Source organism: Pinus tabuliformis, chromosome 2_2, assembly GCF_031772625.1.
Source record: "Pinus tabuliformis cultivar Carrire ecotype Pingquan chromosome 2_2, CPIR1, whole genome shotgun sequence".
NCBI classification, from domain to species: domain Eukaryota; kingdom Viridiplantae; phylum Streptophyta; class Pinopsida; order Pinales; family Pinaceae; genus Pinus; species Pinus tabuliformis.
Genome location: NC_142300.1, coordinates 780,851,755 through 780,878,874, shown reverse-complemented (window position 1 = coordinate 780,878,874; position 27,120 = coordinate 780,851,755). Strand labels below are relative to the sequence as shown.

General features: G+C 38.1%; 1 protein-coding gene across 4 annotated transcripts in view; it reads right to left on the bottom strand.

Moving 5' to 3' along the window:
- The window catches only part of LOC149195018 (monodehydroascorbate reductase-like), a 153,124-nt gene extending 130,274 nt beyond the window's left edge, over positions 1 to 22,850 (bottom strand). The window contains exons 1-2 of one of the 4 annotated variants that reach the window (XM_089405217.1): positions 22,724 to 22,850; positions 22,142 to 22,310 (exon numbers count right to left, since the gene is read on the bottom strand). In XM_089405217.1, coding sequence (XP_089261343.1) covers positions 22,142 to 22,192 — 51 coding nt within the window. In that variant the 5' untranslated portion in view covers positions 22,193 to 22,310; positions 22,724 to 22,850. Of the gene's footprint in view, positions 1 to 22,141; positions 22,587 to 22,723 lie in introns of those variants that run through there. The other 3 variants (XM_089405219.1, XM_089405218.1, XM_089405216.1) reach the window with 3 other exon arrangements.
- Positions 22,851 to 27,120: the final 4,270 nt, after the last annotated feature.

Sequence of the window (27,120 nt, the reverse complement as noted above, 5' to 3'; positions counted from 1 at the left end):
TAGGGTAACATTTTTAATTTTGATTGAAGTAGCAGGTATCTCTATTTCTTCATAATTTTATTGTTGTTCTATTTCTCTACTTGATTCAATGATTGATCTAGTGTTTGCAGAAGATCTCTTAGGTTCTCATTGAGCGTTTCGGGATAGTCTTCGGGTGGACTAGCCAACTCTCAACACATATTTTCTGAAGAGCCTACTTCATATAAGCCTCGGGATTTATCTAACGATAATCTTTTTTCTGAAGGGTGTTTTTGGGTTAGTACCTCTCTAAAATTTCAAAATCTTTTAAATATTTTGTGGAAATTTTGATAGATCTGGCTATTAAAAACTTTAGATTATCAAATCTAGGAGTGGAGTTGGACCCATACTCCTCAGATCTAATAGATCTGTAAATTATTTGTATAGATCTGTTATTTACTTGTGTAGATCTGAAATTTTGTAACACTTGGGTTTTTGGGATTTTCTCTATTTTTGTACATATTAGGTATTGAGTTTTTCTCTTTTCACTTGTGCAGGAATAGATTTGAGAAATCAACCAAGAAAATCTTCAGATCTGAGCTAGATCTAGACCTTGAAGGGAAGATCTGGGCACAAAGATTGTTTGCAGGAATAGATCTGAGAAATCAGCCAAGAAAATCTTCAGATCTGAGCTAGATCTAGGCCCTGGAGGGCAAGACCTGCGCTCAAAGATTGTTTGCAGGAATAGATCTGAGAAATCAGCCAAGAAAATCTTCAGATCTGGGCTAGATCTAGACCCGGTGGGTAAGATCTGGGCTCAAAGATTGTTTGCAGGAATAGATCTGACAAATCAACTAAGTAAATCTTCAGATCTGAGATTTTTTCGAGTAGATCTGGGGTTTTGAGACAGATCTAGGCCCTGGAGGGCAATATCTTGTCCCAAATATTTTTGCAAGGCCATCCATTAAAGATTTTGCAATAAATCTGAAGATTTGAAGCAAAATAATTTTTTCAGGACAAGGGTTTCAAGTTTTGGTGCTCCTAAGCCCAGATCTGTCTTCTCCTAGCCCAACGCTAGTTCTATTGGCCCTGTGCTAGCTTTCATTGGCCCTAGATTCCCCTTGCTCCATTTCTGATCTAAATATTTAATATTTTGAAACTGATCATTGGTGGGTTTTTGCAGAAAATTTGGTAAAAATTTGTGTTTCAGGTATTAAATTTTTTTTGGGCAACTTGGGCAAGTGGTCTTCAAGGCCTAGGGCCTAAGGGTTTGATCTCTAAACCATCTTTTTCCTCACTATTTGCTACAGCAATCATGTATCTTTCTAATAGTGGTGAAAAACACATCTAAGTGGTTTGAAATTAACTACAAAAATTGTTAAATACATTAATAAGTCATTTATGTTTGAAGTGTATCAAAAATTTGGCTTAGATCTACATTTTGGGTGACGGTTATCTCTGAATAATTCTGTTTCTAAAGTCTGAAATATAACAGTGGCAAAATTTCATGTGGGTTAGCCTAAAATCAGTTCCTAAGTTGTCTAATACATTAAGGAATTAATTTCTTGAGTTGGGCATTCATCATTAGGCTTATTTCATGTTTTAATTGTTGGTTGTAATAAGTATATCAGATCTGATATAATTCTGGAAATCACATCATAACAGGCTGAAAATTTTTTATAATTCATGTAGGCAAGTTTGGAAAAAATTTGGTAAATTTTTGGCATAAAGATATCATTGATAGCTTACTGTTTCCATCGTCATATTGTTGCTATCATAAAGTTTTTCTTACTGTTGTCCTAAAAACTAATCTCTGAAAATTAAGTACTCTACCATGGAATTGTGATAAAATGCATATCTTTTGTTTCATAAACTGAGTATTTTTTGAGCATCTATTGACATTGATTGCAAAGAAGGTTTTGTTCTCTTTGAACTATAATTGTATCAAGAAGATTTGAAATAAGCTTGTGGTTTAATTGTAATATTTTCAGGAGTTTATTTTTAAGTTTTCATCCAATAAAGTGAACATTTAATTTTGGTGATTGGGGGCTTTTGTGACACAAGTGTTTCTGATCCTCGAGTCTAGCTTCATCTCATCAACTGGTGCACTTGCATATAAGTTAACTTTGCATAAGTAAAATTTACTTCCAAGCATAAGCTTGGTCGATAAAGAGATAGGTATCCATCCATCTTTGCTTGAGAAGCTTACTTTTAATAGTACTTAAAACGGTGACCTTGCAGTCGTCAGAGCCACAGCGCTCTGCAGCGCCGAAAGCACCGGGTATGTTAGATTTTCAAGAGAGGTATCGTTAATCACACCTTAGTGTGCTTCACCTTATCTTCTTTCTGCCAATTACTACGAAATCAGACTCAATATAGAAAGGATCGAAGGGTTAAAGATTAGATAGGCATTTAACTAAAATTAATCAAGATTCTTGCATCTCATATAAGCTTTAGGATCTGCACTTCATATAAGATAGTCATTCATCCAAGCAGCAGTTGCAAATCAATTACTTGGTCCTAAATTCCCTAGCAAGATAGTTGACTCCATAAGGCACTGGTATCAATTGCTTAAAATCTAATCAAATCCTATAAATCTTGCTAAATATAAATCAAGTACTTGGTCGCTTCACTGTGTCTCCCAAACTGGCTGGTTTCCAACTAATTCTTCTTCATTCCATTTTCGTACGGTCTACCCCCCTTAGCCTGATGTAGGGAGACAGCATAAATGGAGAGATTGAGGATCAGGGTGACAACCCCCGACCTGAGCCGTTGTCGCGATGCCTAGACATTCTGTGCGACAACAGAACCCAAGGAACTAGAATGGAAGGATAGTACAAGCTTATTGATCACTTACGCATTTTATGAAAGGAGGGAAAACTTTTTTGGTATGGGAGTTGGCCCATTGGCAAAACATGTGGATACGATCATCTCAAATGGGACAAGTCGACCCCCTAAATTTCAAAAAACATAATTAGGGAATATGTTATATATATATTACAAATGAAAAAAGTGAAATATAGATATAAAGATTTTTTTTAAGAGTAGAAAACATATTAGAAAGTAGAAATTCAATATTTTAAAAATTAAAATTATAGAAGTCGGTTTTCTCAATAAGTTATTTGACGTCATCAAAAGATGTATTACATAAATTTTGAATCAATGATCCCAGATATATAATAGGATAAATAGTAGAATAGCAAATGGAAGGTTAATTGTATTTTTTCATGTCAAAATCATGAAATCACCACCACTACCATTGCTTTCTCCTCCATCCTCTTCATTTATATCCAATCTAAGATGTACATTTCATGGTGTGGAAAATGACCCCTAAAGAGTGGATTGTACATCTCTTGGTGTGGAAGATGACCCCTAAAGAGGTACACCATAATCAGAAGTAACCAGCTCTAACATTGATTCGTTGAGATCCAAATTGATTAATGCCAACTCAACAATGTTATCTATTCCCATATCATCAAAAATGCAAACATTTTTGTCTTTCCCTTCAACCACTTGTACCCCATCTCATAAATAAGATGGAATCTGAAGTGTGCATATACCATTCTCTTTGCTCTCAATTACTTAAGCCTATTCTCCTTCAAAGTTTTCAAATTCCCATGTCCTCCAATTAATCTGACAAAAGGAGGATGAATAACATAAAATCTATGTTGCACGAGTTTTCGATACGTGGGTACTTTGGGTACGTGGGTATGAGTATCTGGTACAGCTAGAAGCTTTGCCCAAATTTACAGGAACGTCAAGTTGGGAACGACAATAATAAATAATATAATATATTAAAAATTAAAATTTAATATAATTAAAATTCGTAGAAAAGCTTAATACCTAGGTTCAAATTTGATAAGAGTAATTGAAGAAGGAAAGTCAGTGCCGCATGCAAAAGTATTTATACATTCACTCAGCCCGTAAAAATACTATATTGCAAAATGAAAAACTAATTTCAGTTCAGAGAATATTCTTTTAACCATATATGTTTATACATTATTTTATATACAATAGTTGTAGTCTTAGAATGATCCTATAATGTTTTGTATACAGTATGCCCATGACTGTACATAATTGAATATATATACATATATAATATTGTGCTAAGTTTAGGTATGTTCTATGCTTAGAGCAATTTATTTCAATTTTCATAGTTAGCTCAATATCTTTTCCAGATTAGCAATCACATCAGCATTAAAGTAAACTGCAGATAGAACATAAACGTAAATCGTAGAAGACAAGCCAAGACAAGAGGACACAAGATGTGGCGCTAGCCAGGGACAAACCCCAATTTGGGGAAACCCTTGATCAATTCTTCTTATATGTTCTTCAATAGTTCAGCAGAGCGAGAGAGAGATAGTACATTTACAACAGAAATCAACACTATGACTTATCTAAATAAGAGCATAGATCATCTCTAAGAAGATGATACATGAGATCAGTTGAAGACATGCTGCTTCAACTGTTTCTTCAAGGTGACTCCTTCACCTATCATCGTGCTGCATCTCGTCATCATGTTGCACCTCACCGTGTTGCACCATACTGCACCCACCATCACAATGCTGCATATTATCATGCTTCATCAATCATGACAGTACCCATCACTGTACTGCATCATGTACCCTCATGTGTCATTGTTGCACCTTGTTTTGCCACCATGTGCTTGCTGCACCTTGCTTACCATATTGTTGTCCGAATTGCTATTACAGCTCCATGTCTTGCTGTTGTCCCCATTGCTATTGCAGCACTATGTCTTGTTGTTGTCCCAATGCTTACTATTGTCCATGTGCCTTTGCTGCCATGTCACAGTTGTCCCATGTATCTATACAACACTATGTACCTTGTTGTCCCATATATCTTGACAGCACTATGTACCTTGTTGTCCCATATATCTTGACAACACTATGTACCTTGCTATCCCATATATCTCGATAGCACTATGTACCTTCATGTCCCATATATCTTGACAGCACTATGTACCTTGCTGTCCCATATATCTTGACAGCACTATGTACCTTGTTGTCCCATATATTAGCACTGTTGTACTAGTTGCCATACTGTCCCATGCATCTAACTATCAGTCCACAAACAACCCTCAATTCGATGCATGCTACTGCTGATTTCTGCCAAGGTTCCGTGCATGTACTTGACTGGTTAGGGCACACCAACAAGCCTAACGTATAGGGAGAATACCCCTGTTTGCCTCGTTGTCCTTAGAGATGACTACGGCCTAGTTAGGAGGTCCTTTCTCTCCCAACAGTTGTTGTAATAGTCCCTTACTGCGTCCCTATAAATAGAGATATACACCCCAATATCATGCATAAAACAATCATGAAACTCACTACTAGTCTGCAGCCTGATTTGCACGGTAAGACTGCTCCAATGTGTCACCTCAAGCCATCCTTCTTGCCTCATGCAATGACTAAGAGCTGCAGCTCTTCTTCTCTAAAATCCGCACCCAAAACAGTCCACAAACTCGGACCTGCCTCAGCCTTCCTTGCTCCAAATTCGCACTATATTTCAAACCTTAGGATTGCATTAGGGCATCTAGCGTTAGGGCTGCTTTAGGTTTGCGTTAGGGCAACCTTTAGGTCTGTGTTAGGGCAGCCTTCTATCTGCGTCTAGGGCAGCCTTCCATGTGTGTCTAGGGCAACCTTCCATGTGTGTCTAGGGCAGCCCCTCTTCCTCCAATGTTTAGGGCTTCCACTGCTAGATTTCTCTTCCACTAAAACCCAAGACAAGTGGATAGAAATCAAGATAGAAGTGTGTGAAATGACTCTCAAGTCATCTCCTTTTATACTAAAACGTTGAGCACATGTGGGGTTTATTTGGTTGCTGGCCGACCTTGATGAATTGTCTTATAACACAAATAAATTCATAACTCCATGAATACTTATCGGAATCGGATGATCTTTAGATCAATCCTACACCTCTCAATGAAAGGGATCCACGAAAAATATCAACTGCCATAAATAAGATGACCCACATGGAGTTTGGCCCTAGTTGTCAATTTTAACACTCCCTCTCAACTAGGGAGAACTCCATCCGCTGATCCATATGTTCGATTGTACTATCTCTGCCATCAGTGCCTTGCACTGCTCTGCTCTGCTGAACCATGAAGAAGAAGAATTGATCGAGAATGTCTCATACCATTCTCTATTGACTCAAAGTCAATTCCATATGAAGAGAGTGTGTCATATCACTCTTACAGCCCCAAAGTCAGTTTTATTGATCCTAGATCAATATCACAAGAGAGTGTCTCAAACCACTCATACTGATCTCAGATCAGTTTCATTGATCCCAGATCAATGGAGGTCATCCTAGCATAGGGAGTACAGTAGATACAACGATGCATCCATCGATAGTACTACTATGGTCCCTAACCCCATTTCCCTGCTCATTGATCAGATGAGAGGTACTTCCCATGAGTCCCAGACTGCGTGAGTAGGATGCCTCGACAGGAGAATTAATCATCCTGTCCACAAGAGAACGAATCATCCTTCCCCATAGTCGCCATGAGAGAACTAATCATCCCAGCCCACAGGAGAACTAATGATCCTGTTTCACAGTTGCCACGGGAGAACTAATCATCCCGGCCCACAGGAGAACTAATCATCCCGGCCCACAGGAGAACTAATCATCCTGTTCCACAGTTGCCACGGGAGAACTAATCATCCCGGCCCATAGGAGAACTAATCATCCTGTTTCACAGTTGCCACGGGAGAACTAATCATCCCAGCCCACAGGAGAACTAATCATCCTGTTCCATAGTTGCCATGGGAGAACTAATCATCCCGGCCCACAAGAGAACTAATCATCTTGTTCCACAGTCGCCACGGGGTATCACAGGGGAAGGTTGAACCTGTCATCCTGTACATAGCGCACCACCAGGGGAGGGTGAGTCACCCTGTGGTTGTATGTTGTTCCAGTAAGTACCCCAGAGCTCCCAGAGCTCAATGCATGCAACATGCAGGACCCTTATAAGAAGGTCTCTCAACGACTCCAAGTCGTTCGGGAAAGTCACAGATTTGACCTTTCCCCGGGGCTTTGACAAAATGTTTGTGACCTGTACATCAGTCTCAATGCGATGGAGCCTCCTCGCTCATCGACTTACCATATCCCAGATAAGGCAGTATCTGATGTCTATCTGCTGGAGCAATCATCGAATACGGGATTCCTCAATAATCGAATCCCCCCTCTGGTTGTCACAGAGAATCACAGTGGTATTCATCATGTGTACAAACAGCTCACTTAAGAGCTTCCACAACCAGGCAGCTTCACACGAGATCATACTCGTAGCTATATATTCGGTCTTGATGGTGCTTATAGCAACCGACTTCTGCTTCCTGCTCATCCATGATATCGAAGCAGAATCCAAAGAGAACCAGCACTAAGAAGTGCTCTAGTGATCCTCCACACTGCCTGCCCAATCAGCATTCGAATAATCATGCAGTTTCATATTTCCGGCAGTGTATCTCAATCCATGAGAGATTGTGCCCTGAAGATATCTCAGAAGATTCTTGGCACCAGTCCAGTGAGGCTCAAGAAAATATGAGTTCACCATGCTAACTACAAAACATATATCCGGACGAAAGTTCACCAAGAACATCAATGCAAATGAGTTTATGAAACTCAGAGGCATTTCCCAAATCTGGTCCGTCATCACCACCATATAACTTCTTAAAGTTAAGATCCTTGAGGTAGTCACTAGCTTGCAGTTTACCATTCCACATCCGGAATCCAACTCCCTCTTACTTCTGCAAGTGAGAGGGTCTGCACCTATCAGAAATAGGTCGTCCTTAGAAGGTGCTGGTATGAGAGGTCTATCATCCACAACCTTCGAGCAATGGTTTGGATTGGTTTCACTCCTAGTGAATCTCAGCTTCATCAGACAGCTATCAATCCTCTCATACTATGCCCGAGGTGTTTTGCTTCAAGCCATAGAGGGCTTTCTTCCACCTGTATACATGAGATTCCTGATCATGAATCTCAAACTCCTCGGGTTGTTCCAAACCTGTGGACCTACTACATGAGGGGAATGGTCCCCTTGTGAGATTTTCCTTCTGTAAATCTTAGACATGTACCTTCATGCTCCTTTTGAATTCAGGAATCCCTGTCGTCATCTTTCCATCGATGAATGCCACCTTGAAACCTTTGACTTCCATTGCCAAAATGGACACCAGGTTCTTCTTGTGATCAGGTACATAAAAGAGATTATGTAAATGAATCGAATTACCCTCATTCAATTGAGGAGTAACATCCTACACCCTTTTCAAAATAGGTGGCATCGGCTCCAAGTATAATCCCACGATTGTTTCCATCTCTACCAGATTCGAGAGAGCACCCTTCTATCCGATGAGGTGCCTTGAAGCACTACAATCAATAAGCCAGATTCCCAAAGAATCTGAAGGAGAGGTCCAATACAAGATAACACTTCTTTATCTTATCAGAAACAACATTTGATTCTTCATATCTGGGGTTCCTTGCTTTCATTGAAGAGTCGGTTGTATCCTTGATGACCTGCATTACCTATCATTCCTCTGATCATTGAAGATGTCCCTGAAATGATTGTTATCATCATCAAGTGATGTGTCCCTGCCAGTGGGACACTCCTTCGCATAATGGCCGAACTGCGTTTCCTTCCATCCTTAGATCCGAACTTCCCATAGAAGTGATCTTTAGGTAGGCCATCAGAAGCTTTCGTTGCACCACTCTGATAATATTCTCTGCTCCGACTTCACCCTCGGTGAATTTGAAGAGGGATGAGGAACCCATTGATCCTTTTGCTTGGGCTTTGTCTTTGATGATTGCTCTTTCACTCTTGCTTGGGCTTTGTCTTCACCTCAGCTCTGATACCATGTTAAGTTTAGGTATGTTCTATGCTTAGAGCAATTTATTTCAATTTTCACAATTAGCTCAATATCTTTTCCAGATTAGCAATCACATCAGCATTAAAGTAAACTGCAGATAGAACATAAACATAAATCGCAGAAGACAAACCAAGACAAGAGGACACAAGATGTGGCGCTAGCCAGGGACAAACCCCAATGTGGGGAAACCCTTGATCAATTCTTCTTATATGTTCTTCAATAGTTCAGCAGAGAGAGAGAGAGATAGTACATTTACAACAGAAGTCAACACTTTGACTTATCTAGATAAGAGCATAGATCATCTCTAAGAAGATGATACATGAGATCAGTTGAAGACATGCTGCTTCAACTGATTCTCCAAGGTGACTCCTTCACCTATCATCGTGTTGCATCTCGTCATCATGCTGCACCTCACCATGCTGCACCCATCATCACAATGTTGCATCTTATCATGCTTCATCAATCATGATAGTACCCATCACTGTACTGCATCATGTACCCTCATGTGCCATTGTTGCACCTTGTTTTGCCACCATGTGCTTGCTGCACCTTGCTTACCATATTGCTGTCCCAATTGCTATTGCAACACCATGTCTTGTTGTTGTCCCAATTGCTATTGCAGCACTATGTCTTGTTGTTGTCCCAATGCTTACTGTTGTCCATGTGCCTTTGTTGCCATGTCACAGCTGTCCCATGTATCTATACAACACTATGTACCTTGCTGTCCCATATATCTTGACAACACTATGTACCTTGTTGTCCCATATATCTTGATAGCACTATGTACCTTGCTGTCCCATATATCTTGACAGCACTATGTACCTTGCTGTCCCATATATTAGCATTGATGTACTAGTTGCCTTGCTGTCCCATGCATCTAACTATCAGTCCACAAACAACCCTCAATTCGCTGCATGCTATTGCTAATTTCTGCCTAGGGTTCTGTGCATGTACTTCACTGGTTAGGGCACACCAACAAGCCTAACGTATAGGGAGAATACCCATGTTTGCCTTGTTGTCCTTAGAGATGACTACGGCCTAGTTAGGAGGTCCTTTCTCTACCAACAGCGGCTGTAATAGTCCCTTACTGCGTCCCTATAAACAGAGATATACACCCCAATATCATGCATAAAACAATCATGAAAATCACCACTAGTCTGCGGCCTGATTTGCACGGAAGACTACTCCAATGTGTCACCTTAAGCCATCCTTCTTGCCTCATGCAATGACTAAGAGCTGCAACTCTTCTTCTCTAAAATCCCCAACCAAAACAGTCCACAAACTTGGACCTGCCTCAACCTTCCTTGCTCCAAATTCGCACTATATTTCAGACCTTAGGATTGCATTAGGGCATCCAGCGTTAGGGCTGCTTTAGGTCTGTGTTAGGGCTGCTTTAGGTCTGCGTTAGGGCAGCCTTATATCTGCGTCTAGGGCAGCCTTCCATCTACGTCTAGGGCAGCCTTTTATGTGTGTCTAGGGCAGCCTTCCATGTGTGTCTAGGGCAGCGCCTCTTCCTCCAACGTCTAGGGCTTCCACTCCTAGATTTCTCTTCCACTAAAACCCAAGACAAGTGGAGAGAAATCAAGATAGAAGTGTGTGTGTAATGACTCTCAAGTCATCTCCTTTTATACTAAAACGTTGAGCACATGTGGGGTTTATTTGGTTGTTGGCCAACCTTGACGAATTGTCTTATAACACAAATAAATTCATAACTCCATGAATACTTATCGGAATCGGACGATCTTTAGATCAATCCTACACCTCTCGATGAGAAGGATCCATGAAAAATATCAACTGCCATAAATAAGATGACCCACATGGAGTTTGGCCCTAGTTGCCAATTTTAACATATTGTCAATCTAAAACGGAAGGGAGGTTGACGCTGAAGAGGTACCGCCCTCATATCCACCGAGGTTGGCAGACTCCATGGCCATCTGCCTTCTTTTCTTGTAGCTTGCTTTGAAGCAAGCTTGTCGAAGACGTTTGGTTCTTTCTGCAAGTTCAATGCCAGGCATTTCTTCCATGAGTCTCTTTTGTTCCTCCAATATTTGTACAACATTTCTCAACCGTGCATTGCTCAGCCCTCGCGGCCTCCATTGTTCTTTCCTAGCTCCCGCAAAAACAATATTGGTTTCAATATCATGTTAAAATTTCAATCAAATTCTTAGGGTTTAACATTAATACTTTTATTACAAAATTACCAGAAAATTTCAATCAAATTCTTAGGGTTTAACGTTAAAACTTTTATTACAAAATTACCAGAGCCATTGTTGTTAGAGTATGCATGTTACCTGGATATTGTGAATGAGGCTTTCCAGACTTTTCATCTTGCAATGAGGCCAACGTGGGATGCCGAATTCCCTGCATCTTTTCTTTAGCACTGTAAGACCAACTTTCAACTCCTTTGCGGCTTGAGTTATTGGCATATTGAAATAATGAGAGAGTTCGCTTAGAGCCTCGCTGATGATTACCAGCTAGTATTGTTGTTTTTCTGTTAACTCGATTCCACGAGGTATTGATATAGCTGGGATCGTCGTTGATTACAGATGGATTACTACTGACATAGACTGCATTGGGAGCTTCAGCCATGGCAGGCAAGTTATAGAAAGTAGGGAAAGTGTATTCCATGGCTTCACTTGGCATATGATTGGGCGCGAAATGGCAAAGAATGGGAGCCCCACAAGGAAGCTCCTCAATGAATGGGAGCCCCCACAGGTTCCCAATCAACGTTCCCAGGCCAAACAAGCATCGGAAACCCCTCATTCTAGACTGCAAAGCTCCCATAAAGCTCTAACGTTCCTGCAGAAGCTCCCCGCTATTTTGGAGCGTTTCGTACCAGCTCCTAGGAGAGCCAGAGCGTGGGGTACTTACTCTCCAAGGGCTGGGAGCAGTACCCGTGCAACTATGCATAAAATAGAAGCCTTATGACTAATTGTTGTAAAATAATACATGCTACCTGAGTTCCCACCGAGTAAAGAGATTCTTAATCCCCTATTCCTAAGGACATCATAGCCTTCAAATCTCTCGATGCCAATTCAAAACTCTTCAAATCACCCCTACCTCATCAAGGGAAAGTTATGGAAAACCTTATACGAAGTGTTGGCATCCAACGGATCAAGAAACCACAATGTCATGTCGAAAACGAAGCTCTCCTAACGTGTCATATGCCCTACGCATACAATATGTACAGGGATGCCATGGGGGCGTCTCCTGTTCCTACCTACTTACGAATTCTCAATCATCATTGTCTAACCATCTGTGATTTCCTTAGATTAGTCCCAATGATCTACTGTACTTTTCAAATCACACTCTCCAAAAGGGTCTAACAAAGACGCTAACAAAGGGGCCATGGCTAAAAACTCACCAGTCCACTTCCTTGGGACTACTGCACTCTTCAAATCATTGGCAAGGATCCAACAAAGAAGCTAACAAGGGAGCAAATGGTAAATTTCATTAGTCAACTTCTGCATGTTCCGAAAAGCAGCCAATCCCCTACCAATATGGCAGTCGATCCATTGTAATCTTGCCTAGAAAGTAGTATGTAGTATTAATTCTCCCACAATTGGGACCATAGTAAAAGGACAATATATGAAACAAGAGGGTCACCATATTTCAAGCTGCAAGTCTGAAGTTCATCCTATTTCAAAGCCTTGCTTAAAATTCAGTTCAATTCGTTGGTTTTCTGATTAATTTTGTTTAATAGTTCATGTGTTCTCATTTTACATTTTATTTGACAATGGAAAAAACAATTTTGATGATTTATGAAGTGCAAATTAGTTAATTTATATAAAAATTAGATTTACAATTTAATCACAACTAAGAGCAATTTTAACTACTTAATTTATATAAGCTTTAATCTTTACCAAATCATACAATTAATTATTTTAATGAAAAAAATTAAAAATAAAATTAGTTTTTTTTGGTAAGTCAAGGATCTATTCATTAATCAAAAGGAGAGTAAATAGATATCAAAACGCAGGTAGTCCCACCCCGATCGGGTTTGTTGACCAACGATATCACCATATTACAAAAAAAAAGAAGTAGAAACAGATTAGAAGTCCAAAGCCTAATAGGCCAAAAGCACCAAAAGACAAATAAAACTAGAAGGGCAACTGTGACCTGTTGATTTTTGGTAGCATTGGATGTGCTAAAAGCCTCAAAATTTGCAGGGAGGCTAGGACACATGTATTCCAGAATACCCGGAAATCATTTTGGGAAATTCCACTCGAGAAAGTTTTATTAAAATAATTAAATATTTTTTAATGGATGCCTAAGTCTAAACTTAGGAAATTAAAATAATTAAAGGTTATTAATTAAACTGGGGGTAAAACTTCTAGAAGAAGACGAGGATCAAGCCATTGATTAGAATCTAATCTGGGCCATTGGTTCTCAACGAGAAGATTATAAGAAGAGGCTTGATGGGCATTTGGAAGACACATCGAGTAAGAGATTAAGAGATCAATTTCTGAAGAGAGCAACGCAGTAGTTGCTGGAGAAGTGATCGAGGTGATTTCTTGCAGTGAGGGGCAGAGATAGTTTCTGGTTGGAGAGTTTCCTGATCCGAGGATACATCGCAGAGAAGGTAGAGAGAGATCCAGAAGAGGCAGCGTAGAGCCACGCTAGGCAGCGTAGGGCCACGCAGAGGTAGTGCAGAGCCTGAGAGGAGATCCGAAATTTGCTGGAGAATCGAGTTCCAGAGCTAGAAGCTGGGGTGTGAGACCGGAAGGGCAGAAAGTTGAAGTTCCAAAGGCAAATCGATCAGCGAAAGGAGTGATGCAGTCCCTAGAAGTTGTGACGCAGAGTAGCGCAGTGATTGCACAGAGGCAGCTAGGGGCTAGCCATTCAGTGGTTGGATCAGTGTTGGATCGCCAGTGATAGTGTGAGGTATATCTCACTCATCTCTCTGTCAGTCAGATTCTCTGTATTGGATAGCTAGTAAGGCATCCAAAGATTGTATTCAGAAATTACTGCTTAATAATACAAACCCTCAACTGCTGCATTGGTTTTCCCACATTGGGTTTTTCCAGGGACATTGGTCCAAAAATAACGATGTCACTTATGTGTTATTTCTTTCTTGCTCAGATTCTTGTTTCCACATATTATTTAAAATTGTGAAGGCTGCAGTTGTATTTACTTCGATATTTACAGTAGAACACAGTAAATAACTTGCATGGATTAATAAGTAGGAGAAGTAATATCAGTTTGTTGTAGTAGTGATTCGAGGATTCTCGAATTTTCACATGGTATTAGAGCGCGGGTGAAGCAAGGGAGCAGACTGGAAGAGCCAGTGCTGAAGAGAAGGAGGGAGATCGAAGTGCTACATAGGCAGCAGATCGAATCCCCAGAGGGATTGTGCAATCCAAGCCAGGAGGGCAAGATTTTCGTGGAAGATCTCTCTCTAAGTGAGTCGACAGAGAGGTAAGATTTCCAGATCGAGATTTGTCAGTGGCAGAGGGAGCAGCGCAGTAGAAGCTTCAGCGCAGAGCAATTTCTAGTGAGACACAGTTTTCTGCAACAGTTGCTGGGGCAGAAAAACGTCAGAAGAGAGAAGGAGACACTATTTTGAGGGAAATCTTCCTCTTAAGACTTCCAGCCAAAAAGTTTGAATTCTCATTTTTTGAGCAGCAGTAGAGAGGAGCAGATTTACTAACTCCAACAAGGAGTGCGTAGGCCAACCCAGCAATAGCGCAGAGGAGAGAGGAGGCAATTCAACACTTTGTTGGCAGAGATGGCAGCTAACGGGTTGAGAGATCAAGATCGGTTGGATGGAGCATCCACCTATATGATCTGGAAGGTTAGGATCTCATGCCTTCTAGATGAGCATGATCTCAAGATGTACGTCGATAGTGTGGTAGTTGTACCCGGTGATGCACATCCACTCAAAAAGTACAAGGCCGAAATGGCGAAGGCCAAGCGGTTGATCCTCGATGGAGTGAGGGATTATGTTGTATGTCACATTATTGGCAAAGGGACAGCCAAAGAGATGTGGGATGCCTTGGCTACGCTATATCAAGGATCTTCCGAGCAGCGAAAGATGTACTTGGAGGAGAAGTTGAGATCAGCTAGGATGGAGAAAGGGGAACGCATTGATCCGTTCCTATCAAAGCTTCAAGAAGTCCGAGATCAGTTGGCAGTTGTAGGATCAACACCTCAACCTACAGAGATGGTGAGGTTGGCCCTGAATTCAATTTCAGAAGAATGGCAAGTGTTTGTCCAGAGTATCCTGGGCAAAGAGAAATTGTCGGATTGGGAAGGAATGTGGGCCGCTCTTCAGCAGGAAGAGATGAGGCGAGACTTAGTCAAGTGCAAACTTGATGGCAACAACAACAGTGGGACGAAGCCCAAGGAGGAGGAAGAGAATGTAGCCCTTGCATCTAAGGGGCAGCAGGAGCAGCGGAAGAAGAAGAAAGATGTTTCAAAGATCAAATGTTTCCGATGTGGTGAATTTGGTCACTATGCTACGCAGTGTCCTCTCAAGAAGAAGGACAAGGATGAGAAACATGATCCACAGGCTACAGCCGCAAAGATCGAGGAAGAGGAGTTTGCCATGATTACGCAGATACCTCCAGGGGAGAGGTGGGGTGATCTAGTACTGTAGTTCGAAAGAACTGCAGATGGGCAGGATCCTTGAGGAGTCCACCTCTTGGATCAATACCTTGCTACGGGAGCCCATATCAGAAGTAGCAAGATGGATCGGGTCAGTTGATGCAGAGTGTCAGAGTGACAGTTGCAGTGTCTAGGAGCGCCAAAGTCTGAACAGCGCAGAGCTAGTGTTGGCAACAGTGCAGTTGGCACAGAGCAAAGTCAGCAGTAGCTTCAGTGACAGCGTAGAGACTAGCAGCAGTCAGAACTCCAGCAGCAAATGCATCACGCTGAACACCTTTGGTTCAGTATTTTGGATGCTTTTCCATTGTTGTTGTTGCAGCAGCAGCAGCAGTTGGAGAGGGTTGCAGTGCAGATGCAGAGTTGGCAGTGGCAGGGTCAGCAGCAACACAGATGCAGCATTTGCGCAGTAGTTGGTGGGCAGTGATGTCAAACATCAGCAGCGCAGAGGGAGATGTTACAGAATCTGGGTGATGCTTCAGCAGGTTGCATTACTAGAGCACATTCCTCGCTAAGAGGGAGTGTTGATTTCTAGTAGCATCAGATGTGCTCTAAGCCTCAAAATTGGTAGGGATGCTAAGACACATGTATTCCAGAATACCCAAAAATTATTTTGGGAAATTACACCCGGAGAAGGTTTTATTAAAATAATTAATTATTTTTAATGGATGCCTAAGTCTAAACTTAGGAAATTAAAATAACTAAAGGGTATTAATTAAATTGGGGGTGAAACTTCTAGAAGAAGATGAGGATCAAGCCAAAATTATCTGAACCATTGATTAGAATCTAATTTGGGCCGTTGGTTCTCAACGAGAAGATTATAAGAAGAGGCTTGATGGGCATTTGGAAGACACATCGAGTAAGAGATCAAGAGATCGATTTCTGAAGAGAGCAGTGTAGCAGTTGCCGGAGAAGTGATCGAGGTGATTTCTTGCAGTGAGGGGCAGAGATAGTTTCCGGTTGGAGAGTTTCCTGATCTAGGGATACATCGCAGAGAAGGCAGAGAGAGATCCAAGAGAGGCAAAGCAAAGCTATGCTGGGAAGCGTAGGGCCACGCACAGGCAGCGCAGAGACTGAGAGGAGATCCGAAATTTGTTGGAGAATCGAGTTCCAAAGCCAGAAGCTGGGGTGTGAGACCGGGAGGGCAAAAAGTCAAAGTTCCATAGGCAAATCGATCAGCCAAAGGAGTGACGCAGTTCCTAGAAGCTGTGATGCAGAGCAACGTAGTGATTGCACAGAAACTGCGCAAAGGAAGCTAGGGGCTAGCCATTCATTGGTCAGATCAGTGTTGGATCACCAATTCTAGTGTGAGGTATATCTCACTCATCTCTCTATCAGTCAGATTCTTTGTATTGGATAACCAACAAGGCATCCAAATATTGTATTCAAAAATTACTGCTTAATAATACAAACCAGTGTTGTGAAAATCGCGATAAAATGAAAAAATAGCGATTTTTTCCCTCTGTCGATAAAATCGTGATATTTAAACGAAAAAATCGCCGGACTTTTTTTTGCCGATTTTTATTGAAAAAATCGCGATAAAAACTTAAAAAATCACCTGGGGTCGTGACAGCATAGTTTAATAATGTTTTTTTGGGTTTTTTCATGCAATTTTTTTTGAAAGAAACAAATAATTTTTGAGTGGGACAGCTTAATGATCAAGTCTAGGCCCTAGTATGGATATGCTATTCATGGTAATGTTAAATTCTTAAAGTAAAAGTGACATTCTCCTTAATCTTCATTTTCATCCTTTTACTTAAATTTTTAACATTACCATGAAATGACTCAGGATGTTTGAGAGTGGTTCCAACTTCATTGGATTTCATATGGAGAAAGTAGAATTTTAGATTTCATTTAAAATCCAGCAGACTTATCAGTTTTTCAGGATTTCAGGATTGGGAGATTGTAATGTTTCCAGGTGACACCACCTGCCCGGGCTACCCCTGCCACCGGTAGAGGACATGGTCTACCTCCTATAGCTCCTACTTCTAGTTCTTCAGCTTCTAGAGCACATCAGACTCCACTGCCATCTCCACCAGCACAGGCACCAGCATCTACATCTAAAGGGAAAGGGAAAGCTGTGGCATTTTCTCGCAAGAGGGGCAGAGGAAATCAATAGGATTAGACTTTCATTTTATTGTATATGACATTATGACATGATGAGATACATATCATATTTTTTGTTGATATTTTGAGGCTGAGTTGGGACTCAAGGATCAGGACTTACTATTCAGGACATGATTCAATGTTATGTGTGATTTTAGCGCTAGAAATGATATTAAACATCTTATATATTGGATATCATTTTTGGGATTCAACTGCGTTAAGTAAGTCATTCAAACGTATGACCATTTCCATGAGAGGTAGTCGTAACTGACTAATTTCTCATGATTTTTGAATAGTTCACTTAGCACTCATTGCATCGGGTGATGCTCACAGGGGTGAAGAAGTGGGATTGAAACTAGTGAAATGTGGAGAACGAATCACATAGCATCAATCATCACTTCCGGTAGATGGTTTAGATATTAAAAAAATTGAAAAAAATGAATATTGCTGTACCAAACGATTTTTTTCCGATTTTTTCCCGATAATTCCGATTTTTTCCGATTTGTTCCTCGCGCTGATTTAATCCCGATCACGATTTTCACAACATTGATACAAACCCTCAACTGCTGCACCGGTTTTCCCACATTGGATTTTTCTGGGGACATTCGTCCAAAAATAACGGTGTCACTTGTGTGTTATTTCTTTCTTGCTCAGATTCTTGTTTTCACATATTATTTAAAATTATGAAGCCTGCAGTTGTATTTACTTTGATATTTACAATAGAATACAGTAAATAACTTGCATGGATTAATAAGTAGGAGAAGTAATATCAGTTTGCTGCAGTAGTGAATTGGGGATTCTCGAATTTTCACATGACCATGCTCAATCACCAGAAGTAATTGACGCTGGATTGTCCGGCCTAGTCCCTAGAGGAGGAGGGGGGCGATATGAACATTGAACATGTTGCTCAAAGTGAGTCATCAACATTTCCAACTTCTCGCCCTTCTTTGCTAGCATATTTTGACCCCGCCACACCACCACAATCCTTTCTCTGACATGGCATTGAAAGCAATGTAGTTGATTTAGCGTGGCGATGATGGCCTCATGCTCTTCCTTTCTAGTCCCTTCATACGCTTCCAGGCGATCCACAACACACTGGGGCGGGTCACGATAGGCAACAAAGCAAATTTGTCGGCCAGCAATCCCTGCGCACCCCTGCCTACAGCGCTGACTTCGCACACCTGCTCCACCCCCACGAGCCACACTACCTTTCTTACCGTCGCCAGTTGCACGTCCACCCTGCACGGAGCACGCTCCACCTCTGTCGCCACAAGATCCGGAAAACGCTCTATTCACACCAACACGCCCTCCCTGCTTGGGTCTTTCAACAGCCCTATCCCCCAGCACCACCTTCAGCTTGTTGCCAAAACCATCCTGACTGACTGAGGCTCCCCTCCGCATGGGCTAGGAGAGATAATTACGTGGCACAGGTCACATGGTGAGTGCCCAGGAAGATGCCCCCAATACAAGACCTACAACGATATTTAGAACCTCCCGACAAGCCGTGAACCAAAGTGAGCCGGACGCCATCCCCAAATTATCCAACAAGAGCCTTCCCCTCAGCACTGACAACCGCCACACACCAGCCAGGAGGGAGGCGTGGTCACCCTTAATTAAGTGTCACGCCAGCCAAACCAATGGCTCTTCCTCAGCTTTGACAGGGGAAGCACCCAAGAGAAAAGGCGCTGGAAAAAAGACTTGACATCAAAGCACAGACACTCAAGAGGTGAACCTAAGCCAATTAAAAGCTGAAGCAAACTCCACCAAAGCTCCCTGCAACCTTCGAGACCAATCGTTGCTCACCCAGTTATGCGTCTCAGAATTCCAGGATAAAGCCACAGAGAGAGGAGCAACCAAAAGATTTCCAACGGACAAAAGACCCAGGCACCATCCCAAACACAGAAAAAACTCAGGGAAAAAACTATTGAGCAGTGCAAGGTATGGACACTAAGACCGGCCATCTTACCATGCAAATTTCCCTCAATCCGCAGACAGAAGTGAGGAGTCAGGCACTAGCAAAAAAACTTGAAGCTTTTGCTATCAGTTCACGGTAGAGGAAACGATGGCGTCGTTTTCTCAACCACTCCTAAACTACCCGAGGGTCAAAGAACCTAGACAGACTAACACTGCTCAGACAAAAATCTGCCAGCCTCGACACTACCAACGCAATATAACATTCCATAACCCCAGCGTTCGCCATTAACCATCTTGTCTTACCAGCACACATTCCCGCGGGATGAATGAAGTGTTGCACGCTGCACTGAACCTCTCACCTTACACCTTACATAATAGGAGGACAAACAATTTGTCCTCCTTCCCATCTATTGTATGTTAACTTTCATTGCATACGCATCGAGGATGTATCGGGGTTCTTCACCCCATCAGAGAAAAATAAAATTAGTTATAAAATAATAAACTATTTCAAAAATAAAAAATAAAAACTTAAAACTAATTTTACTGTGCCCTAAACTTTGCTTATAAATATGGATTTACTATTTATATTTATATATTTACTTACATATTATATTAAAAATGGATTTACTATTTATATTTATATATTTAAATACATATTATATTAAAGTTAAAGAATATATATGTAGATTAATTATTATGAATATGGGCTGAATATGTCTATATTTAGTTAGATATTAAAATTGAAATAAGATAATATTTAAGTTATAAATATTTCATAATATATATTATAATAAATTATGAAAAGTATGATTTATATATATTTTTATGTGTACATTAATTATCATGTATATGGACTGATTATGTATATATTTAGTTAGATATTAAAATTAAAATTAAATAATATATATGTTATAAATATTATATTATATTATATTAAATTTTATATATATATATATATATAATTTAATATTATAGATTGGTTTTCAAATTGTCGGGATGTTTTAAATATTTTTGTTTTTATTTATTTGTTATATTTTAGAATCGAATTGTTTTTAGTGAGATTTTTTGGAAGTTTTTCTGGTGGGATTTTCTGGTCTGATTTCTCTAAAATCCTACAGGAATTTATTGAAATTACAAGCTTGATGGGTAACCCCTACACAATCGAAGTACCCTAGGGGTTTTTCTGGGTGTTGAATTCATATATACAGTGAAAAAACCAATTTAAATAACACAAATCAAAATTTTCCGTCGGACTCCGGCACCGGAAATTCCAAAAAGTCACAGTGAAGACAACTCCTTTTAGAATAGTATATTTTAATATAATAAAATTTTAAAGAATATTAAATTAAAATACATATTCAAATATAAATCTTTTTTAGGTTAGTTAATGTGAGTATGAGATGACAAGGACGCTTAATTTATGGCTTGAGTAGAGTACAATCATTAAAGTCTATATCTCAAAAGGCATCTCAAAATCACCCATAATTTAAAGGCATTTCAAAATGGAGTTGTCTTTAAGTATCACTTTTTGGAGTTTCAAGGGAAAAAAATTGTGGTGAAATGTTGATTTGTATTGTTTAAAGTGGTTTTTTTAGTGTATAAATGGATTCAACACCTTGAAAAACCTTTAGGGCACTTCCAATGTGCAAAATTCACTAGTCAAACTTGTGATTTCAATAAACCCCTGTCGAATTCAAGACAAATTAGATAAGGTCACTAGTCAAACTTGTGATTTCAATAAATCCCTGCTGGATTCTAGACAAATTAGATATGAAAATAAACCGGAAAATTTTTCAAAAAGTTGCACTTAAAAACAACTCATCTCAAAATCTCATGTAACTTAAAAGCATCTCAAAATCACCCAAAAATTGCACCCAGCTTAAGCCACACCAACCCAACCCTTAGTATCGTTGGATTTTTACCCACAAAATTTTAAACCAATAACCATTTTACCATAAAATACCTTAATAAAATGCCTTATAACCATTTATTCATACCCATAAACATATTAAAAAATATAATTAAAATAATACAAAATTATAACTACACCAACAATTACATTATAAATTTATATGAGATGAGAAAAATTATATATATTTTTAGTTGTGCTCAACTTTTTGCCATTTATTTGCCAAACTGTTAAAGAGAATATAGCGGGTATACGTTCATCGTAACGCGCTAAACTAACCGTCCAAATCAGGCGGACGGTCATATTTCGTTTACTATTTTTTTAACATTACTTCCCCAAACAACAACAAAAACAGCTCATCTTGGGGTTGCTTAAGATTTTCCAAAGTATTGATATAAAACAAAATCTTTTCAAAAATGGTAACCTGAGACAAATATTTCAAATGAAACTAAATATCTAAAGAAACAAAAAAATTTATACATAACAAAATCTTAACATAAAATAAAAGAAATGAAAAAATAACCATAACAAAAACTTAACATAAAAGAAATGACGCTACACCAAAACAAAAGCTTAACCTTAAAAGAAATGAAACTGTACCAGATAGATTGCAGCAGTGCATAAATAAAACTGTACCAGAAAGACTGCAACAGCGCATAAATAGCAACCACGTCTAAAACTAACCCCAAACAAAAATGAGAACAATGTGAACAGACATGCTATATGGAAGATCAATACTACGAAAAACATATAATGATAAGGAGACGGATTTACTCACAGCTGCAACGCCACCTCCCAGAATAATATACTTGAAAGATTTCGCGGCCATTGCAATGTTTGATCGAATGAATCTTCACAGAACCGAGGGAACTCAAGAACTGTTTGCTGGTCGAAGAAGATTGAGAGCAAACAAAACTCTTGAATAGAGTTGACCGAGGGGGCTGTGGCTGGGCAGAAGATGCGATGAAGCAGTCAGACTCGGAGTCAATTCCTTCTAAAGGAATAAGAACTTAAACCTCTTTCGAATAAACTTAATTAATGAGTGCTTCGGAATCAAATTCCTTCTAAAGGAGTAAGAACTTAAACCTCTTTCGAATAAACTAAATTAAAATCGATGAACGGATATTCTACGAAAAGAATTGAGAGCATGAATATACTATTCGAGAGATCGCTATATTTCCTTTCAACTGCTTAATTTTATGAAGAGTTAAGAAGATTCTTGATCTAGAGGATTTAAAAAGAGAACAAGGGCTATAGCAGCGATGCTGCTAACCCCTGTTTAAAGGGAATTAAAAAAATAACTCGATTGAAAAAAAAATAATAATAATTTAAAAATAGTGATCGGACTGGATATGATTACAACTATTTCAACTTGCAGATCAGTGACCTCTCTTGGCCATCAAAATTCCAAATATTTTGGAAATATGCACTAAAGAATGCCCTAAAAAGAGGGAAAACATATTCAAACCCATCTAAATCACTCCAGTACAATTGGATGGAAAGAAATTTAAAAAATTGTACGTCAATCGCCATGGCCCGCCTAAAGGAAAGGGAGGTCAACGCGGTAAGTGGAACTTGGAAGACACGCATACTTTCGGACTGCAACGATTTTCTCGTGATCGTATAAAACCTAACAGTGATGAGCCAAAGACAAATAAGAAGAATGTGTAAAATATCCACGCGTTTCCTATATCTTTCTTGGCGATTTCAATTCTGGCCAGTGCTTTCGCCAACATCAACTCAACTCTAAAAGTGATAGAATTGAATTTGGAGACATATGAACCCAGCGTTATTTTATGTTTTTTATCATTCATGTAAATTTATATATGTTTAGCATGTTTTCTTATGTGTAATTTTATTATTTATTTATAAATGTAATTGGAAATTTGTATTTGATGATTGTTTGTTAAAAAGAAGTGCATCAATATATTTTTTTAATACCACTCATAATTGCTTTATAATTTGATATTTATTGAAAAGTTACAAGCTAAAATTCACTTGAAATTTAATTAAAACAAATGTAATATAGTATCACCGTCGCTTAGTTTAAATATAGCTAAATTAAAGTAAAAACACTAAATTTATGTTAGTGTTAAAATTTAGAATTTAATTTAGGTTTTACTAATGGCTTAGCTAAATTAAAGTAAAAATACTGAATTCATGTTAGTGTTAAAATGTAGAATTTAGTCAATTTAGGTTTTACTAATGGCAATTCATGTTAGTGTTAAAATTTAGAATTTAGTCAATTCAGGTTTTACTAATGGCTTAGCTAAAATACAGTAAAAACACTGAATTCATGTTAGTGTTAAAATGTAGAATTTAGTCAATTTAAGTTTTACTAAGGCTTAGTCTAACTTATAGATGAAAAAACCTTTTTCTCCAGAATTCACCAAAATCCACCAATACAATTTCAAGATTTGTTGTTTTTTAAAATACATTTTTGAATGCATAAATAGTTTAGCACCCTGATGAAAAAAAAAAAATAATAATAATAATAATAATAAATAAATAAAATTAAAAAAAAAAATAATAATAATAATATATATATATATATATATATAGTCGGATTTTGATTAAAATTAACCATCTTGGAAAAAAAAAGAAAAAGAAAGAAAGAAAGAAAGAAGAAGAAGTCATTTCATCTATAAATTAGACTAGGCCTTTACTAATAAGATATTTTGCTTCATTGTGACAATGAAGAATCTAATCCTACTCAACCACAACAATAGTCTTATTAGTCCCTCACATAATATAAAAATATATTTCCATAGACATTTTCAATAGCTATAGTTGTTTTTTAAAAATATATTATTTTCTCTACTTTATTAAATTGTTTTGCAAAATTAAATGATTATAAGAATATTGTAGTGAAAGAAAACATTTTTTTCTATCTAAAATAAGATAAAATTATAAATTTTTAATAGTTTAGTCTCTAAAACTTGACTATGTCATTGAAATTAGATTTTTATTAATTCTCCAATTAAATTACTTCATTTTGTACTTATTATTATATTAGAATATAGTTAACTTATTTTTATTACTATTTTAGAATTTAAAAATATAAATTAATTATTATTAATTATATTAAATTGGTTTATATATTAAAAATATGATTTAGTAATTAAAATATATATTTTTGTTATTTTTAAATTATTTAAAATTTTTATTTTTCGGATATGAATAAAATTTCAAAATTTCAATTTTGATAACGATGATTACACAACACACTCAACTGCAGAATGACCCCTAAATTTAATGATAAATTTTTGGTTCGATGTAGAAATTTGTTTTATTTTAAACTAATGGTTATGTGGGATGCAGCTTTATGCAAATCTATTATTTGGGTTGACCGTCGTTTTAATGCAATGACAACATACCTCCAAACGGAAAATGACAGGGCCTTAGGTTAGCCCATAGATAGGAGAAACACTAAAACCAAGCTGACTCACACAACTGGCTAAATATTTTTCAAGAGTAGTTGAGCACAGTCTGAGAAATGGGTATGCCTAAATAATTGAAAAATGATTATGGTGGAACAGTTCAAATATGAAACACCTGTAATTTGACGGAGAAAAAAAAATAGATAAAATAAATTTTAATTTTTGGTCTGGCTAAACTCATTGGCCTTGCAGGAGAGACCAATGTTCAGGTGCTTTCTTTTGCTTACTATTTCTATGTCAGCAGAAGATGATGAGCTCCGTTTGCTTGTTTTCCGACGTTAAATTCAGAATTGCATAATCCAATACTTATTTTTGAGGTTGCAGGGCGAAGAGCAAAAGAAATTAGATGTGCTCTCCAATGAAGTATTTGTCAAGGCTCTTGTCAGCAGTGGGCGCACGGTGAATTCGCCATTAAATATAAGAGAAAAAATTCGTTCAGCATTGAAATCTCATGATCCTTTGAAAATGTTATTTAATTTTTGACCATTGTTAATATTGGAGTGCATTTTAGTTTCAGAAGAGGGTGAGGAGGCCACCTTTGTGGAGCATTCAAAACGGGGAAAGTACTATCCTCAGTGCTCATTTTCCTTTCTTTGTACGAATTTAAATTTTGGGATTAATTACTTCCAGTGTTTGACGCTGATGATTCCAGTATACGGTAAAATTGGGGAAAATTAGATATAAATTTATTTTTCTTGGGCACTGTAGCAGTGTGGACAACTTGACACACAGGCCAATGTTGTCCTTCTAAAATGCTGAAATGACAAACTATTCACTGTACCTCCAACCTGGCATTGAATGCAAGATTGCCTTGGCCTCAGCTACCTGGCATTGAATGCAAGATTGCCTTGGCCTCAGCTCCATGTGAATTTTGGATATTATATAGTGTCCGCAGCACTAGATAATACTTTATTACCTTGCTGTGGCAGGGAATAATAATAAAATTGTCCAAGTTTGTACTCTCAACAAAAATGTTTGGAGAATTGGAGAGTACACTTCGGTTTGCTCAGGTCATAAGAATTTTTAAGGAAAACTCAGATATTTTGTACATTTTATGTCTTTTGTTTTTCTTTTGGGGTTAGAAAACTTATCATAATTAAGTGGTCAAACCAGTAAAACTGAAGATAACCATTTCTGGAGACTAATTGGTTGACCCACTAATGGTATGTAATGAATCACGGTTCACTCCTCTGGGTCTTGGGCCCTTAACCTCTTAGCCAAGCGGAAGTAGTTTTATGGCATAGTCTTTTGTATTTTCTATTATAAAATAGTTTTAAAAAAATTATGATGTTTTTTTTAATTACAAAATATTTTTAAAAAATAAGCTATTTTAAAATTTAAAAAACAAATAATATATTAATAAATTAAGATATTGTAACAAAATTTATTTACATATTAAGAATTTTTATGATAAAATGATAGTGAATTTTAATGGTTAAATTTTTTGTTACAGTTTTTTAAATATATTTATGTTTAATTTATATTTTTTTATAATTAAGAATAATAATTTAAAATAAAGTTATAATTTTGTTCATTTTTATGATTTTTTTATTTTAACAATATTAGTATATCCTAAAGTAAGTGTTTTGATGCTTATCATATATTAATGTTTATTAGCATTTACCAATCATTTAATTTGTTAGACTTGAGTTAATGACTAAAATCCTAACCCATCATTTTAAATTCTCAATTCATTTACTATTAAAAATTTTAACTATTTTTACATAATGCGGCACATTTATAATAAAGTAATTTAAGAGCCATTCTTGGATGGTCATGCTATGGTGTTGGGGATGGACTTTCTGTTAGTAGTCAATGTCATACCTATGATGGCCCTAGATTTACTCATGATCCTAGCAAGTCAGAAGGTCATGTTTGTGTCGATGAGTAGGAAGAGTCGCTTCTGGTATCGTCGAAGGACCTCATCCATGATGTTATATGAGAAGGATTCAAAAATGTGGAGGGTTGGAAGCTTATCTCAAGCTCGGGAGGAGAAGAAGCTTGTAGACTTGATTGTGTAGATTTCATGAAAGAAGGAGGTTGGAGAAGGAGAAGCAACTTCTCCCAACATCAAGAAGAATGAAGAGGTTTCTACCATGTATCATTGTAATGTTCCAAACTTAAATAAACATGCAAAACAAAATCGGTTTATGACACAGGAAATAAAAACAATCAGCAATTGCTTATTAAAACTCCAAAAGTAAGAACCAGCTGAGTCATTTTATTAATCAATGGAGCATTACAATAGTATGGATTAATGAACCTGGGCTTGCCTCAATGGCAAGCATGACAGAATCTAGGTGATGAGACAATGATA